Source organism: Rhinoraja longicauda, chromosome 1 (assembly GCF_053455715.1).
Source record: "Rhinoraja longicauda isolate Sanriku21f chromosome 1, sRhiLon1.1, whole genome shotgun sequence".
Lineage (NCBI taxonomy): Eukaryota > Metazoa > Chordata > Chondrichthyes > Rajiformes > Arhynchobatidae > Rhinoraja > Rhinoraja longicauda.
In genome coordinates this window covers 61,827,526-61,846,435 of record NC_135953.1, presented here as the reverse complement: position 1 = coordinate 61,846,435, position 18,910 = coordinate 61,827,526, and the positions used below count along the sequence as shown (strand labels likewise).

Here is an 18,910-nt window from a genome sequence, read left to right as displayed (position 1 = left end):
ATTGTTTTTATTGTTCACAACAGTCCAGCAATTTTGAGGTCACTTTTTTTTAATGTGGGTTTTTGAATCAGTATTTTTTTTTAAACTAAAACTTCAATTTCACAACTGCCAAAATGGAATGTGAACACATCCTTAGATTGTAAATCCGGTACGGGTCAAGCTAATTTAGCCCAAAATATGGGATGTCCCGGCTAATACAGGACAGTTGGCAACCCTAACGACCTCCCACGTACAAAACCATGCTGACTATCCCTAATCAGCCCTTGCCCATCCAAATGCCTGTGTGATCTATCCCTCAGAATATTCTCCACTAACTTTCCAACTACAGATGTTAAACTCACCGGCTTATAGTTCCCAGCATTTTCCCTGCAGCCCTTCTTGAAAAGAGGTACAACATTTGCCACCCTCCAGTCTTCCGGCACATCTCCTGTATTTAAGAACAACTCGTAAATTTCAACCAGGGCTCCCGCAATTTCCTCTCTAGTTACCCGCAATGTCCTCGGATATATCTGATCAGGCCCTGGAGATTTGTCTACCTTCATACACAATAGGACCTTCAGTACTTCTTCGACGATAACACTGACTGCTTCCCATAACTGTATTTGGTGTTGACTTAGATCACATATGAACTTTTGGAGAATAATCAAATGAAGAAATTACCTTTATTGGAGATGATTTTCAAAATTGTTTGAGAAAATTTCAAAACACAGAAAACATAGAACTGATTTGACGGCTTGAATGTCCTATCATTCATTACAATCATGGATAATCATCTATCCCATCTATATCTTATTCCCACTCTCTCTTCATATTTCTTTTTGTCTTTTACATTTTGAAATTATTTACCTCTAAAAATATTCATTAACAGCCTTGAATTCTCCGCCGTTGTAAATTCTATAGGTTCACCACCCTCCGAATGCAAAAACTCTCTTCATCTGTCTGAAATCTGAATTGTAACCATGACTTCATGATGTGGACACTTCAGCCAGGAGAAACATCCTCCGCACCCCCAATCCATCTTGTTCAATCAGAATTGTACAATTTTCAAATAGATCATCATCTTTACACTGTCTAGTGAACACAAACCTAGTGCACAGTCTCTCTTCATAGGACAAATTTTTCCTCATCTCAGTTCTAAATGGCCTACCCCTTATTCTTAAACTGTGGCCCCTGGTTCTGGACTCTCCCAACATTGGGAACTTGTCTCCTGCCTCTAATGCGTCCAACCCCTTAATAATCTTATATGTTTTGATAAGATCCCCTCTCATCCTTCCGGGAATTCCATTCCGGGAATTAACCTAGTAAACCTAAGCTGCACACCCTCAATAGCAAGAATATCCTTCCTCAAATTTGGAGACCAAAACTGCACAGAGTACTCCAGGTGCGTTCTCACTAGGGCCCTGTACAACTGCAGAAGGACCTCTTTGCTCCTATACTCAACTCCTCTTGTTATGAAGGCCAACATTCCATTGGCTTTCTTCACTGCCTGCTGTACCTGCATGCTGCCTTTCAGTGACTGATGCACTAGGACACCCAGATCTCGCTTTTGTTGTACGTCCCCTTTTCCTAACTTGACACCATTCAGATAATAATCTGCCTTCCTATTCTTACCTCCAAAGTGGATAACCTCGCACTTATCCACATTAAACTGCATCTGCCATGCATCCGCCCACTCACACAACCTGTCCAAGTCACCCTGCAACCTCATAGCATCTTCCTCACAGTTCACACTACCACCCAGCTTTGTATCATCTGCAAATTTGCTAATGGTACTTTTAATCCCTTCATCCAAGTCATTAATGCATATTGTAAATAGCGGCGGTCCCAGCACCGAGCCTTGCGGTACCCCACTAGTCACTGCCTGCCATTCTGAAAGGGACCCATTTATCCCCACTCTTTGCTTTCTGTCTGCCAACCAATTTTCTATCCATGTCAGTACCCTACCCCCAATACCATGTGCTCTAATTTTGACCACTAATCTCCTATGTGGGACCTTGTTGAAGGTTTTCTGAAAGTCGAGGTACACCACATCCACCGGTTCTACCCTGTCAATTTTCCTAGTTACATTCTCAAAAAATTCCAGAAGATTAGTCAAGCATGATTTCCCCTTCGTAAATCCAAGCTGACTCGGAACGATCCTCTTACTGCTATCCAAATGCTCCGCAATTTCGTCTTTTATAATTGACTCCAGCATCTTCCCCACCACTGATGTCAGACTAACTGGTCTATAATTTCCCGTTTTCTCTCTCCCTCCTTTCTTAAAAAGTGGAATAACATTAGCTACCCTCCAATCCACAGGAACTGATCCCGAATCTATAGAACATTGGAAAATGATTACCAATGCGTCCACAATTTCTAGAGCCACCTCCTTAATTACCCTGGGATGCAGACCATCAGGCCCCGGGGATTTACCAGCCTTCAGTCCCATCAGTCTACCCAACACCATTTCCTGCCTAATGTGGATTTCCTTCAGTTCCTCCCTCACCCTAGGATCGCTGGCCATTAGAACATCTGGGAGATTGTTTGTATCTTCCTTAGTGAAGACAGATCCAAAGTACTGGTTCAACTTGTCTGCCATTTCCTTGTTCCCCATAATAAATTTCCCTACTTCTGTCTTCAAAGGACCCACATTTGCCTTGACTATTTTTTTCCTCTTCACTTATCTAAAAAAGCTTTTACTATCCTCCTTTATATTATTGGCTAGCTTACCCTCATACCTCATCTTTTCTCCCCGTATTGCCTTTTTAGTTATCTTCAGTTGCTCTTTAAAAGAGTCCCAATCCTCTGGCTTCCCACTCTTCTTTGCTATGTTATACTTCTTCCCTTTTATTTTTATGCTGTCCTTGACTTCCCTTGTCAGCCACAGGTGCTTCTTACTCCCCTTAGAATCTTTCCTCCTCTTTGGGATAAATTGATCCTGCAACTTCTGCATTATTCCCAGGAATACCTGCCATTGTTGTTATACCGTCTTCCCTGCTAAGGCCTCCTTCCAGTCAAATCTGGCCAGCTCCTGCCTCATGCCTCTGTAATCCCCTTTGCTATACTGTAATACTGACACTTCCGATTTTCCCTTCTCCCTATCAATTTGTAGAGTAAAACTTATCATATTGTGATCACTGCCTCCTAATGGCTCTTTTACCTCGAGTCCCCTTATCAGATCAGGTTCATTACACAACACTAAATCCAGAATTGCCTTCTCCCTGGTAGGCTCCAGTACAAGCTGTTCTAAGAATCCATCTCGGAGGCACTCCGCAAACTCTCTTTCCTGGAGTCCATTACCAACCTGATTTTCCCAGTCTATCCGCATGTTGAAATCTCCCATAACCACCATAGCATTACATTTGCAACATGCCAATTTTAGCTCTTGATTCAACTTGCACCCTATGTCAAGGTAACTGTTTGGGGGCCTGTAGATAACTCCCATTGGGGTCTTTTTACCCTTACAATTCCTCATTTCTATCCATACTGATTCTACATCTCCTGATTCTATGTCACCCCTTGCAAGGGAGTGAATATCATTCCTTACCAACAGAGCGACCCCACCCCCTCTGCCCACCTGTCTGTCTTTTCTATATGTTGTGTACCCCTGAATATTAATTCCCAGCCCTGGTCCTCTTGTAGCCATGTCTCTGTGACTCCTTTGGACAGTTTGAAATCCTTTCGACAGTCTCATAAGTAATTGCTGCTCAATGGGACAGGCTAATCTTTCACATCAAGTAGCATAGACATATTCTTTCAATAAAGAAAAGGACAAACATTCAAATTCACAGTCATTACAGCTACAGTCAGAGACATTTATTGTTCTTTTATAGGAGCACAAATTGAATCTTTGGCCACAATTTAAAAAAAAGATAATGCTGAAATAAGAGTCTCTTCCGATTATCAGAATTATCTTCCAAATTCTGCTGGAAGAGTAATCTCAGGAATTTGAGCCCATACATGACGGACTCATTTTGTTTTCAGATCGTTATGATTTGGAAATTATAGGCAAGGGACAGTAGAGTTTGACATTGGCTGATGTATCAGTATCACAGACTAATGAAGTTATCTTTTGCATATATTCAAACAAAGGAGGCAGAAGTAAGCGTGAGCAGAATTTAAAGCTACTGGAAAGTTTCAGCAAATTAAAAAAAATCTGTCTGTCAGGGCCCATTAGATTTTGCATTCCATTTTTACCTGAATTGTAACTTTGTTGGAAAATTCAACTTCTAAAATGCCAAAAAACAATTATAAAACAACTTATTCTTCAAATTATATTTTTATTAGGATAGCTAATAGATCAGAAAATCAGAAACAGAAAATTCATTCTTGGACCTCGAGTTCAATAAAGGATTGCGATTACATCATTCTTTTCCCCACCTTGTTTAGTTCTTGTCAGAACAATCTAGTGCTCATGTGTCTCTATTGGAGGCGGTCACTTAATCAGTTCCTCACTACAGCTTATTTTTCACTAACATGGCATTCTCAAATTTAGACTTAAGCAAACGAATGAGCTGTAAAAAATTAATGCTGAATCACAAAACCAACTATCAGATTAATGGAATGTCGCACGTTCCCATATAAAGATGACAAAATATAATGTGTTTTGTTATTGAACGAATTTTATGAATGCTGCAAGTTTTGCAGAAATATTTTAGAATAGGATGCCGATTGCGGAACTGTTCGTCACAAGTTCTGGTTTTATCTAGATGCCCCAGAGAAGGAATTTACTTAAACAAAGTAAGGTAGTACAATATCAGAACTGCAGAGCTTCGCTGAAGAGTGATAATGACAGTCCAAAAGCAGTTCTGCATTCCTAAGCCGCGATCAGATGCTGACAGCAAAGTGTCAGGAATTGTGGAACTGTCTGGCCCTTGTTTAAATGATGCAGTGTCTTTTTAATGATCAAATCCGTCTGTCCAGATTTCTTAAGCATCTGTAGACATTTATTCCAAAATTATTTTGATCCTCCAAATCTTTCAAAATTCTCCCTCTTCATGAGTATTCCTTTGCATCATGCACCTCTGCAAATTCATCGCCTCACACTGCTCCGGATCAATCCTATTTGCCAATTCCTGTCAAATTGACTGCACGATCTATATCTTCCTGAAGTCAAAGCTTTTGTACCTGTCGCTCACATGTGCTTCCTGCTACTGAACCACTTTTTGATCCAATTTGTGAAAAGCCAAATGCAGTCACCTACCCATTTCTCCAGCTTTACACAAATCTGCCCAAGAATTCACAGGAAAATACTATAACTTGTAGGGAATTGTTGTCCTCGCTAACTTTATCTGATGCTTTTGACTATTGGAAAACTTGGACAACCGGGTCTATCTTAGATGGGCATCTTGACTGGCATGGATGCATTGGACTGAAGGGCTTGTTCCTGTGCTAGACAACTCTACGAGAAAATGCAAGGGAAAATTTAGCTCATGCAAAGATCAAAACAACATGATGGGTCCACACAACAAACTGTTTTTCTCATCTGAACCCAACAGCACTCCAAGATATCTTAAATCCTACACAGCTGATTTTAACCATTCCATCATTAGCTTTGAGTTAACAAGGCTCTAAGTTCTGGAATTAACTCTTTAAGCCTCTCTCATTGTTTTTCTTCCTTTGAGTCACTCCTTAAAATTTACCTATTTAACTACACTTAGCCTCTCCCCCAAATATCTTTTGCAGTATAGTATTACATTTTGTTTAACAGTTCTCTTGAAATGCTGACTTACTTTACTGTGTTAAGCAATATTCTACCTGCAATTATTAGTGAAACAAAATGTAGTTTATCTCCTTTCAAAGCTAGGATATTGTCCTGTGAGAGTACACAAGTTCAGAAGGACAGGCGAAAACCAAAATATTTATAAAATATTCCCACTAGTACAAAAGCACCATACAATAGCACAGTGAAGGTAATCCTCAAAGTGAAGACAAATACTGCGAAGATGCCACCATATCCCACAAACCTCTGATGACATCCTAGCAAATATAAATCAAGGGACAGTTAGGTTGTATGGGGTCCAGGCTGAGCAAGCCAATTGAATGTAAAAATGGCCTGAAGGGAGGAGTGGTGGGAGAGGATTGTTTTTCAGACTGGAGGCTTGCAACAAATGATGTTACAAAGATGAGAGGGGGATTACTGCTGCTCGTTATTTATATTAACAATTTGGATGTGACTATAGGTGGCACTGTTATTAAATTTATAGATTACAATAATGTTTGTGCTATAGTAGACAGCAAAGAAATTTACCCAAAATTACAAAGTGATTTGGATCAAATGGGCCAACTGGCTGAGGAATGACGGATAATTCACCAAACAGATGTTGCACAGTAAATGGTACGGCTTCAGGGAGTGTTGCAGAACAGAGAGACCATGAAGAGCATTCTTGCCGTCATTGTCAGGGTATGTAGTACAGGAGTTGGGATGTCATGTTGTATCTGCACAAGTTGTCATTAAGGCCACATTTAGAGTACATTGTAGAATTGTAGAATAGGTACGAAGCTATTAAACTGGAAAAGGTGATAAAAAAGATTTACATGAATGTTACTGGGTCTGGAGTGTTTGAGTTATAAAGGAGAGTCTGAATAGTCTGGATCTTTTTTCCCTGGCGTGTAGGGCCCTGAAGGGGACCTTAGAGGTTTATAAAATCATGAGGGGCATCATGACTGTGAACATCCACAGTCGTTCCCCCAGGGCAGGGGAATCAAAAATTAGGGGGGGGGGGGGGGGGAAGGTTTAAGGTTCAAGGGAAAGATTTTAAAAGGATACGAGGGGCAACTTTTTCTACATGGAGGGTGGTGCATATATGGAACACGCTGCCAGAGGAGCTGTTAGAGACTGATACAATTATGACGCTTAGAAACACACTTGAACAGATACAGGTACTGGATAGGCAAGGTGTCAAGGAATATAGGGCAGATGTAGGTAAGTGAAACTAGCTTGGTTAGGCAACTTGCTATAATTCTATGACAATGAAACGTTCAGATCAGGTAAAATAAGAAACAGGAGTAAATGTTTATATTGAAGAACATGTTCACAAGTGTGCTAGGGAATACTGAATTGAGGAGGCGACCCTAACCAATGATAGAGGGTACATCTCAGGAAGGGTGGTTTGAACCTGACACTGCAGCCCCAGCCAGCCTTCATGGAAATGGAATTGAGTAGATTATGGATGCAAAGGCACACAATGTACGAGTCTAAATTCATCTTATTCCTTCTTGCCCTGTCCTATCTGGAATCCTCTTCATTCTCACCTTTACCAACTCTTAACTTCTACTCTATCCCTATTCCAGTCACACTTGTTTATTCTACTGTTACTCCTTTATACCAAGTGCCCTCTCTTTATCTGGATGTCTCCAATCATGCTTTCAAAAACCTGATGTCTCTCAGTTCACTCACCTTTTATCATCCCAATCCTATTCCATATTACAACATTTTTCATTTTTACACATTTTGGTTCTTTAATGCAAGTCACTCGATAAGCCCTTTCAGCATGCAAGTGTTCCAGAAATTCAAGTAGTTCATTTTTGAATTTTAGCAATATGTTTTAAAGTAATGTTCTAATATCTCCAATTCTTCACAGTTGAAAAGGTTATTTTTAGTATTTTCCAGCTGTGCATCTGATGGTACAATCAGGTTGCTAAGTCCTTCCTGCATTTTTTGCCTTTTGATACTTTCAATTATTTGCATTTTTCTTTTTAGTATTAAAAGAGACCCTGGAACAAATAAGGGTTTTAAAAAAATATATATTTTTTTGTTTTGCAGTAGGTCACAAAGCTGCATATGATGACATCCATATGCAACTGTTTTAATAAAAAGACAAAACAGATCAAGCAGAGTAGGTAATGTAATTAAAGTATGTTTGCAATTCAAGAATCTAACCATAAAATAAACAACAAGACTAATTGGCAAAAAGTGCATCAATATCAACATGAATTGAGCAGCTTAGTCTCAGTTTTCATTGTTCCGAAGCATGCATTAAAAAAAACATTTAAGCACAAACAAGATATGGAGTTGTTTTTGGCTACTCACAGCTCCGAATACTGAAAGTCCAGGCTGCCAACAGTGTTAATATAGTAAGCTGGACTTAGCCAGGGCAACGCCTTCAGCAACAGAGCCTTCATTGTCACAGGATCAGTGACGAAGCGCTGCTCTGTTAGTTGTCTTTCACCCTCCCGTTGATGACACGCACATTAAAATACATCTGTACAGCAGGTCATTTCCTGCTTTATGGCCCAATTGTCAAGTACCAATCTTTCTGCTGTTAGAGACTGGTACTCTAACTTAAATCCCTTAAAACCAAGCTGTACTGAACATTATTGAAATATAAGAAGATTACTGATTCTGATCTGCTGATGTTTGAGTGGAAGTGTTCTTTCTGAAAATTTGAGTAGATACCAACATAGTTTGGGAGAACCTAAGAAGATAAATGAAGACACCAACAGTGGTCTGTTCCTACGCTTTTGTTTAAATACTATTCCTGAACATGAAAGCAACCAGCTACCACACTTCATAAATATTTGCTATTAATTCTAACCCTGTATGCATATCAAAGATTAAGACTTTGATAATAAAATCTCTGCAACAGATGGGGGAGGGTCATGGGAGGTTAAAATGTAAAATAAAAGCTAATGAAGAGACACCAAAAGCAAAATGCTGCAGATACCAGAATTCTGAAACAAAATGCTGCAAATCTGTGGCGAGAGAAACATTTCAGTCAATGGCCTTTCATCGTAAATCATCAGTTGATTCAGTTGATGGTATTCTCACCACTGAATGCTTATGTTCTACTCCAAAGAATTCTGTACCAAATTTATAGAGATGCCAGGGAAGGAAAGACTACTGCAATGATAGAGGAATTCAATATTTCAGATTTGTTAAACAATGTTTCCACCTGCCTTTCAAGTGAAAAAATATGTATTCTTGAGCAAAGCGCTGCTTGCTGGAGGAACTCTGTGCATCAGGCAGTATCTGTGTTGGGAATTGGCAGATGACATTTCTTCAGACTGATGGAATTAAGGGGAGAAATCTGGAAGAGAGAGATGGGCTGGGGGTTAAGGGAGATGAGTAAAGTGGCTAAGGCTAGAGGCAAAAAGGAGACAAGAGGGTGCCAAATAAGGAAAGAAGAGTGGGATAATAAGGAAATATGGGATTTGAGGACACCCTATTGCATACACATTTCTCCAACCATCCCCCTACCATCCCAGTCAACCCATTGCTTCACCTCCTCATGCTCATCTCTCGTCACAGAATCCCATATTCCTCTTTTATCCCCTACTACTTCTCTTCATCTGGTCCCAACCTGAATGGTCGTCTGCCCATTCCCATTCCTTCTCTCCAGAGATACTGCCTGTCCCGCTGAGTTACTCCAGCATTTTGTGTCTATCTTTGGTGTAAACCAACATCTGCAGTTCCTTCCTATACATTTCATCCCTTCCACAGATGCTGCCTGGCATGCTGAGTTCCTCCAGCACTTTGTTTTGTACTTAACATTCCAGCATCTGCAGTTTCGTGTGAACACATAAATAATCTCCCTGGTATACTTACAGCAATTCCTTTCCAACATTTCAAAAGCAGATTACCCGATCATTGTTATAACACCACTTGTGGGTTTGACACCCATCTTCACTGTCTACAATACCACCCACTTTAGGGTCATCTGAACGTGAACGGAACTTGACAAAACCAAATAATCATCTTTTATCCGGCACCCTCAATGTGCTAAGCTTACAAATAATTGTTTTCCAGTTTTCTGTTCCATTTACTATCGTTCACCTTTAAATCTATTGAATGTCAACAGGTTATTTTAAATTAGAAGACACCTTAAACAATCAGGATCCTGGGCCCATCCTAAATCCACACTTTTAAGGAAGCTAATTTTAAGGAAGCTAATTAAGAATTTGCTGCAACTCTTGTTTCCCAAACTCTGCAGCTATTCCAGCAACTAATATGAATGGCTCAAATAACAAGAAAGCCTTGGGACTTTTTAAAATTAAAACAAACAGTGCTAATTGTTTTTTTCTCAAAATAAAAACAAAAACATTTCCATTTTCCCAGATAGGGTTCTAATTAAAGTCTACTTGTAAAATTCCTTTGTGTGGTACTTTGCACAGTTAAGCTGCTTATTTCCAAAGATTAATGACTACCTTAAAATGCTCTATGAAGGAACATTGTTCAACGTGTTAACGATTGCTGAGTGAGAAGTAAATTAAACCTGGATGGTAATAAATAATCAAAAACTATTCCTTTTTCAATGCAAAGTCTGCAGCATGATCTCTGATGTCCGATCGCAAGCAACATTGTAGAATTTTGAAGTGTAGAAACAAGGAATAGTTTGGATCCAGCAGATGCTGGTTTACAAAAAAAAGTCTGCTTTCACATCAAAAGCCTAAGAATTTTGGGCTAGTCTATACCATAGTTGGTCTTGGACATTACTTAGTACATTCAGAGAAAGCTGATGAGATTTATTCCTTCAGGGTGGCCAATGGATATGACAAGTTTTCACATGAAATACGGAAATAAATTTGTGAATAAAATACATTTCAATGTTCAAATTAAGGAACAAAGCAGGAATAGGCCTCTCCCCTCCCTCCAAGCCGTTCCCAAAAAAAAAGAGAAGCTGAAAATGATCTCAATGTGTACATTTGAGGAGGAAGAACAGCTGCCATTGATAAAATTAAGACCGAGTATTTAAAATAAAATTAACATTTGATATTCAAAAGCTGGCTGCATCATAGAAAATAGGTGTAGGAGTAGGCCATTCGGCACATCAATCCAGCACCGCCATTCAATATGATCATGGCTGAACATCCAGAATCAGTACCCGTTCCTGCATTCTCTCCATATCCCTTGAATCCATGAGCCCTAAGTGCCACATCCAACTCTCTCATGAATATATCCAGTGAATTGGACCCCACTGCCTCCTGTGGCAGAGAATTCCACAGATTCACAACTCACTGGGTGAAAAAGTTTTTCCTCAATAACATAAGCAAAATTATCTTTCCACGATGCAACAGATTTGATTGGCCACAATACATAATCAGTGAAGGAAAGTTAAATTCTTCAAAATACAATAAGTTACTTTTTTCTAGAGTAATTGTTCTCCCCGAGCATAAAGTATAAACTAAGCCATGGAATTCATGGAAGTCATTAAATACCTACGTCATGTGGGAGTGTTCAAAGTAATAAATGAGACAAATTATTATTTAAATATTACAGAAACCCTTAGGAAGCCTGAGGAAAATTATTAATGTAATAACAAGGAATGGCAGATGTTGGTTTACAAAGACAGACAAAATGCTGGAGTACCTCAGCAGGTCATGCAACATGTCTGGAGAACATGAAAAGGTGATGTTTCGGGTCAGGACCCTTCAGACTGATTGCAGGGGGAAGTGGGAAAGAAAGCTGGAAGGGGGAGGAGCAGCACAAAGCATGGCCAGTAATAGGTGAGCACAGGCGAGGGGGGTTTTGATAGGCAGATTTATGGACAAAGGCCAGAGATGAGAAGAAAAAACAGGTACGAGCCAAAAGGATAAAGAGTTGAGAAAAGTGAAGCTCGAGGATAGAACCGTTGTGAATTGTGAAGCTGGCGGAAGGAATGTAGGTGGGGGAGGAAGAAAGTGGGAGGAAGGGTATTAGCGTTATTAACATAACAATTTTCTAAATTTGTTTTAATATACTGTGAATGGAAGTGATGACTTCTTCAGCCAACCAAAAACATTTGCTCAGAGTCAAAACCCAGCGATAAAATAATTTAATTGTGAATTTATTGTGACATGCTTCTCCATAGCCAAGTGGACTTACCTGCGGCGCAGATGTATTTTGAGGTCACAGCGCTGCAAGACTTCAGTGCAATGTTCATTAAACGGGCAGAAGACCAATACTTTATCCAACAACTTATGGACCAACAGGCTTGACCTCTTGCACACCATGAGACACAAGGGCTTACGATCCAGGGGACAGAAATCTTGGGTAAGTAAGAAGTTAGTCAGGCACAAAGTGCAGTATGTGTGGCCACATGGCGTGTCCATAGGTTCCACCAAGGGCTGCAGGCAGATGTCGCAGATGAGGTCATCGTCCATTTCATCCTTATAATTATATGAATGGTTTTCCTGAGGCAGGTGAGATTGTCCACAGCAGATACAAAGGGACTGCGTAGGGTGATCCATTTTCTGCTTTACAGTCTAGCAACATTCAGTGAAATCATGTTCCAAATGAGTCTTTAATCATTTTGCAGATCACAAAACTTTCAGGGCAAATTCCACAACTGAAAGAAAATAGATGCAGATATTTAAACAATATATGTTCCCTTTCCAAGACATTGATTTAAACCTTATGAAATTAAAATTCTGCTAGTATAAAAGGACAGTAAAAGAGCACAATTTAATTATCAAAGAGATTTACATTTGCACATTGGGGGTAGGGTACTGACATGGATAGAAAATTGGTTGACAGACAGAAAGCAAAGAGTGGGGATAAATGGGTCCCTTCCGGAATGGCAGGCAGTGACCAGTGGGGTACCGCAAGGTTCGGTGCTGGGACCCCAGCTATTTACGATATACATTAATGACTTAGACGAAGGGATTAAAAGTACCATTAGCAAATTTGCAGATGATACTAAGTTGGGGGGTAGTGTGAATTGTGAGGAAGATGCAATAAGGCTGCAGGTTGACTTGGACAGGTTGTGTGAGTGGGCGGATACATGGCAGATGCAGTTTAATGTAGATAAGTGTGAGGTTATTCACTTTGGAAGTAAGAATAGAAAGGCAGATTATTATCTGAATGGTGTCAAGTTAGGAGGAGGGGGAGTTCAACGAGATCTGGGTGTCCTAGTGCATCAGTCAATGAAAGGAAGCATGCAGGTACAGCAGGCAGTGAAGAAAGCCAATGGAATGTTGGCCTTCGTAACAAGAGGAGTTGAGTATAGGAGTAAAGAGGTCCTTCTACAGTTGTACCGGGCCCTGGTGAGACCGCACCTGGAGTACTGTGTGCAGTTTTGGTCTCCAAATTTGAGGAAGGATATTCTTGCTATGGAGGGCGTGCAGCGTAGGTTCACTAGGTTAATTCCCGGAATGGCGGGACTGTCGTATGTTGAAAGGCTGGAGCGATTGGGCTTGTATACACTGGAATTTAGAAGGATGAGGGGGGATCTTATTGAAACATATAAGATAATTAGGGGATTGGACACATTAGAGGCAGATAACATGTTCCCAATGTTGGGGGAGTCCAGAACAAGGGGCCACAGTTTAAGAATAAGGGGTAGGCCATTTAGAACGGAGATGAGGAAGAACTTTTTCAGTCAGAGGGTGGTGAAGGTGTGGAATTCTCTGCCTCAGAAGGCAGTGGAGGCCAGTTCGTTGGATGCTTTCAAGAGAGAGCTGGATAGAGCTCTTAAGGATAGCGGAGTGAGGGGGTATGGGGAGAAGGCAGGAACGGGGTACTGATTGAGTGATCAGCCATGATCGCATTGAATGGCGGTGCTGGCTCGAAGGGCTGAATGGCCTACTCCTGCACCTATTGTCTATTGTCTATTGTCTATAATCCAGATAACATGTTCAAAACCATTTCATGCATTTGATCGAGACAAGCGCTTCAAGATTTCAGCTCAGATCAAGTTGCACCATACTCACCCAAACCAGATTTAAAGTTCCAGCCTCCCATAAAAGTCCAGGCACATTATCAACCACAATGGAGCAATGCAGTAAGAGATTAGCCATTATAATCATAGCATATAAAGTTCAATCATAATCAATGGTTCATTGGTGCTTTTATTGTCACGTGTGCAAACACACAGTGAAATTATTTTCTTACATACAGTCCAGTACAGTATTGCCATACCCAAGCCCATACTCAATTAGCAAGTGTCTTGCATTCAAGAAGAGTCATGTTTTGGAACCAGTTTCCACACTAGTTCTTATGAGGGCACTCCCACAACAACAAAATTGTGATCTTATTGGCACAAGACTAGGCATAGAATGGGCCTAGTCTTGTGCAGCAGGTGTCTGCGTTCCGGTATGGGCAGGGTGGGGCAAGCCACGTGGCTGCTCAGCACTGGCCTCAGGGGAAACACCATGGCCAACACAGGGCGAGAGCCATTGCTGAGAACCGACTGGCTGCTCCATTTGTTGTCAGACTGCTCACATTCCCATCACTCCCTGTTGAAAGTGACAAAAGCTGCTGCCTCCCATAGGCCTCCCATAGGCAACTTCGTCTCTCTCATGCCCATCAATTACCCATTCAATTTCCTTGCCACTCATCTATACCAGTGGGTAATTTATAGTAGCTAATGCTTTTGGGTGCAGGAGGAAGTTGGAGCATCCAGAGGATGCCCGTGTGGCAAAGGGAGTGTGTGCAAACTTCACATAAACTGCCTCTAGGTCAGGATGAAATCAGGTGTCTTGAACCTGCAAAGTAACAGATCTGTCTGTATTGTGCTTATGTCATACATATATGCTCTCAAATTTGTAATAAAGCTATGTAATTTTGTAATCTATGTAATAAATCTATCAAATTTGTGATAAACGTAGACTTGCTGGATGAAAATCAGATTTTAGACTCGGGTCAAATGTTTAGGGATGAAATTCTTTGCATTTTAAAGTGATAAGAGTTTTGCTATATTGCCATATCGCCTTACAGGAAGATTCCCGAGACCAGTCAGTACAGGCAGCTTACTAATACTATGCAGTGGGTGGGGCAATGATGTTCTCATTGCTCGTGTCATCCGAAAAAAATCCAAAACAGTGGGAATGAGAAAATGTTAAAACCTTTTTATTTCAATTAGATTATTCACTGTTCTATGAATCTTTATGATCAAGCTCATGCCTTTTTCAGTGGAATGCCTAAACAAGGCTTGCCCAAACATCATGCTCATTAGGATCTCCCTGAATGATTCATAAGGTAACGCCCATTAATAATTTATCTTAAATCGTTCTTTCAGAACTGACAGCTGCTTGTAAAATAGGATTTTGTTTTTATGCTGCTTGTAAAACAGGATTATGCTGGTTGTTATGATCCTCCCAAAAAGCAAATGCCTGAATCTGTCTCAACCTGTGGGGATGAAACTATGTTGTTTATTTCACTACTCTTTGAAAGCTTCCCACCCATGGTAAATGAATCCTTTGACACAAAATAACAACATTTAATAGCAAAATGACTTATGCACACATCATAAAGCTTTTAAGCAATCATGCAAAATTAAATGAAACTTCTAGACACCAAACTTTGTCTTGTAATTTGTTGACATGATTATGTAATAAACCACACAGATTTCTACAAAATCCTCTTTTTACAGCAACACACTGACAGGTGTATATTTCTGCCATTAAATTGATTTTCTTTAGAATACCATGAAACAAATGTTTTTAGAAAAGATCATTGCAAGAATTGATCATGGCACCAATGATAATTTATTATGAGCAAAGTTCCAATCTTATACTTTGAGCTAATATGGTAAGAATTCATCAATATATGAAAATCACATTGGCTTTATGCTTGACGCATCTTTAAACCCGAGTCAGAGGTCTGCAGGTACAAATAAATTGTCGTTCTTGATAAAATGCACTGAACATCTGCATCATGATCACCTACTTCTACCTAGGCAACATATTCTCCCAGCTCAAGTTGTCTCCTGCAAAAACATTCACTCACAATTTAGTAACCTTAAGGGCCTGTCCCATTTAGGCGATTTTTTAGGCAACTGCCGGCGACTGTCAAAGTTGTAGCAGATCGGCAAAAATTTATTTTACCCGACGACAACGACCACGACAATGCCGAGTCAGGTCGAGATTACACTGTCTTACGAGAAACATCGCGAAATTCCCACGCTGTCAATGCTTCTCCGGCGTCCTAATTTTCGTTGAAATCACCGACAAGTCGGTAAGTACTTGAGAGTTTTGAAATATAACATCTTGCCCGGGTTACTTGAAAACTAAGCTTCACGGTAACAAGGCATAAACTGGATTGACTTCCAGTTTACTAATAGCAGTATTAAGAAATTTAATTTAAAAAGTGGTTAAATGGATTTTTGTGCGGAGTGTGGGCATTCTTTGAAAATGTACGGGAGATGCATATCTGGTTTCTGGGTTGCATATCTGGGTTGGGAGCCTACTTTAAATATAATCGCTGATGGCCATAAACATCGCGAAAATTCCCACACTTACCTGACCGTCCAATCTACCTGTCAAATGTCCTGACGGTAAATAAATTGGTTAAACACAAGTGTTTTATGGTATCTTGAAATGACTTTACTTAATTTAATATTATGTGCTTCTAAATGCATCTAGCAAACCTGGGGACAGCATTCGACAGTGCCCGCAATAAGCAACAATACCTGGCGACAAGCCAGATGTCGCCGAGAAATTTCATACCGGTTGGTTTCTCAGCGACACGCCGTGATCCACTACGATTCTTAGAAGACTCCTCACGATCATGCACGCGACACCTTGGCGAACTGTCGGCGACAGCCTAGTCGCCGGCAGTCGCCTTAAAATCACCTATGTGGGACAGGCCCTTTCATCTGAAGAAGGGTCTCGACCCGAAACATCGCCCATTCCATCTCTCCAGAGATGCTGCCTTTCCCGCTGAGTTACTCCAGCATTTTGTGTTTACCATTAGTAACCTTCGACTCTGCTATTCTAATGCATATTGGCCAACCTCCCAACATCCTCCCTCCATAAACAAGATCTTAAAGAACACACTGCTGATATGTCCCACTGAAAACCATTCACACATCTCCTGTGTGCTAAATTTGCTTCTCCATTCTCAAATCCTGTGTGGCATTGCCTGTCTCCAAATGCAGTTCCATTCAGCCTCTGTATTCTCCATAGAGAATAAGCATAAAGCATATTTTACTTCACGGTTGATTATCCTCAAATTTTCACCCTTCAATTTATTTGCAGCACCAGTAACAGCCAACATCTGAAGCCAACATCTGAAACCAATCCTCCCCAAACCCCAACCCCCCACCCCCACAAGGTTTGAAATTCTTTGTAAACTACCTTTTGCCAATCCTCCTTTAAAATCACTTACTTAAAGTCTACCTCTTTGGTCAGGTTCTTGATCACAATACACTGGAAAAGCACCAAGTATGTGGTTATGGAAAAATGCAGTATCTTAATATTTGTTGTCAGGTTTTGCAATCTCTTGTCCAAGTTAGAAGGTCCTTGGTGAGTGCAGTCCCAGAAAGCAAACCTACAAATTCTCAATATCAACACAGAAAGAATGCTGCCCTGTTAGAAGCGCTGTTATGAGCCCCATCTGTCCTCTCAGATATAGGAGGACCAGGGTTGTCTATCAACCCACATCATTAAAAAATAAACTGGACATAAGTAAAGTTTCTTCTGGGATCTTGATGGATGCACATTAGCTAACACATTCTAAAAGTTCCAGCATTGATCACACCTCAGGGATGCTTAATTTCCTCTGGGACATTCCCAGGTCATGCAAAACTGCATAAATGCAATCTATTTCTTTATTCAATTTGCCAAGCTAAGCAACATAACGTTTGCATGAAACTATGTAAACTTTGCTGTATTTGTTCTTGTTAAGTCATGTCTTTTTACCCTCTCTTTTTCTCCTTGCGCTGTATTTATCAGATTTAAATGAGACTGTTAAATGTCATCATTTCCTTTCCCAAATAAAGACTAATGAACTAAAAGTGCATAGGTCACTGAAGCTAATTAGTTACAATTAGGCAATTTGCACAAGTGAAACTTCAAGGTAGACAGATTGAATGGGGTTAATATGCAAAAGTACAGATTAAATTCAAATCTTAACAATTTAATTAAGTTTCCACTAAAAAGAAGTAAAAGGTTGTAAAATGGCAGCAACTTGTTCTTGTATGAACACAAATTTGCAAGATTAAACAGCAAAAAGTTGAAGTCTGATCATTATAACTTATCTGGCATCTGGTGTCAGAAGTTTGTTCAAATAAGATGGTTACTGATTCCAAACAGGATTTTCCACTCTGTTGAAAGCACAAAGCACAGAATAGACTAACCATATTGTTGAGTGCTTTGGATAAAGAATATTTGCTTATAATGTTGCTGAAATAATAGCCAATCAAATGAGAATCCTTTCATATATAATTGTTGGCACTTAAATCCTCATGAACTGTGGCCACACGCTAATATTCAATATTCACATCTCCAATGCTCCCTATGAAATTTCAAAGCAGTGGCAAGAGTTTTGTTTAAGGCTATCTATTTTTACATCAAAATATCTGTTTGGAAGTCACATGGTAATGCATGATCATGGCGTTTGCATACAATGCCACATTACCACAAGCATCACAAGTCCAGTTGCTCTTCCCACTTTTCAGATTCCAGCACACTGTCTCAAAGAGTTTTTCCTCCCAATTAGCATGTTCACATCGATTTATTCACAAAATGCTGGAGTAACTCAGCAGGTCAGGTCTGAAGAAGGGTCTCGACCCAAAACGTCACCCATTCCTTCTCTCCCGAGATGCTGCCTGACCTGCTGAGTTACTCCAGCATTTTGTGAATAAATCGATTTGTACCAGCATCTGCAGTTATTTTCTTATAGCATGTTCACATCCCTGGCCGCTAAATTCCTTTCATCTACTAGAATACCCAGGTTGATCTACAGCAGCGGTCTCCAAACTGCGGCCCAACTGGCCACATCTGGCCCGACACGAGATTTTATCCGGCCCGCAGCAAGCACGTTCCGTGCTGCGGGTTCTGTGGTAGAGTCGGAACTATTTGTAAATTTCCCCGGTGTGGGACGAATAAAGGAATATATATATATATTTTATAGCGGCCTTTCTGAATGGTGCTTTATTGTCACGTGTGCACTGCACAGTGGATTTTTTTTAGCGCAGATCACATGTGCACGAGTCACCACCATATTTTGGCTCCTGTTACAAAAAGTCCAAAGGCAGGTCCACGCGCTGGATGTACTGGAGCGGCTCCCAAT

The 18,910-nt window shown here is 40.3% G+C and overlaps 1 protein-coding gene across 1 annotated transcript in view; it reads right to left on the bottom strand.

The window, feature by feature from the left end:
* Nucleotides 1-18,910, bottom strand: part of lnx1 (ligand of numb-protein X 1) — a 155,034-nt gene that overhangs the window by 102,908 nt on the left and 33,216 nt on the right. Inside the window, exon 2 of the mRNA XM_078398585.1 lies at nucleotides 11,783-12,245. Coding sequence (XP_078254711.1) covers nucleotides 11,783-12,147 — 365 coding nt within the window. The 5' untranslated portion in view covers nucleotides 12,148-12,245. The remainder of the gene's footprint in view (nucleotides 1-11,782; nucleotides 12,246-18,910) is intronic.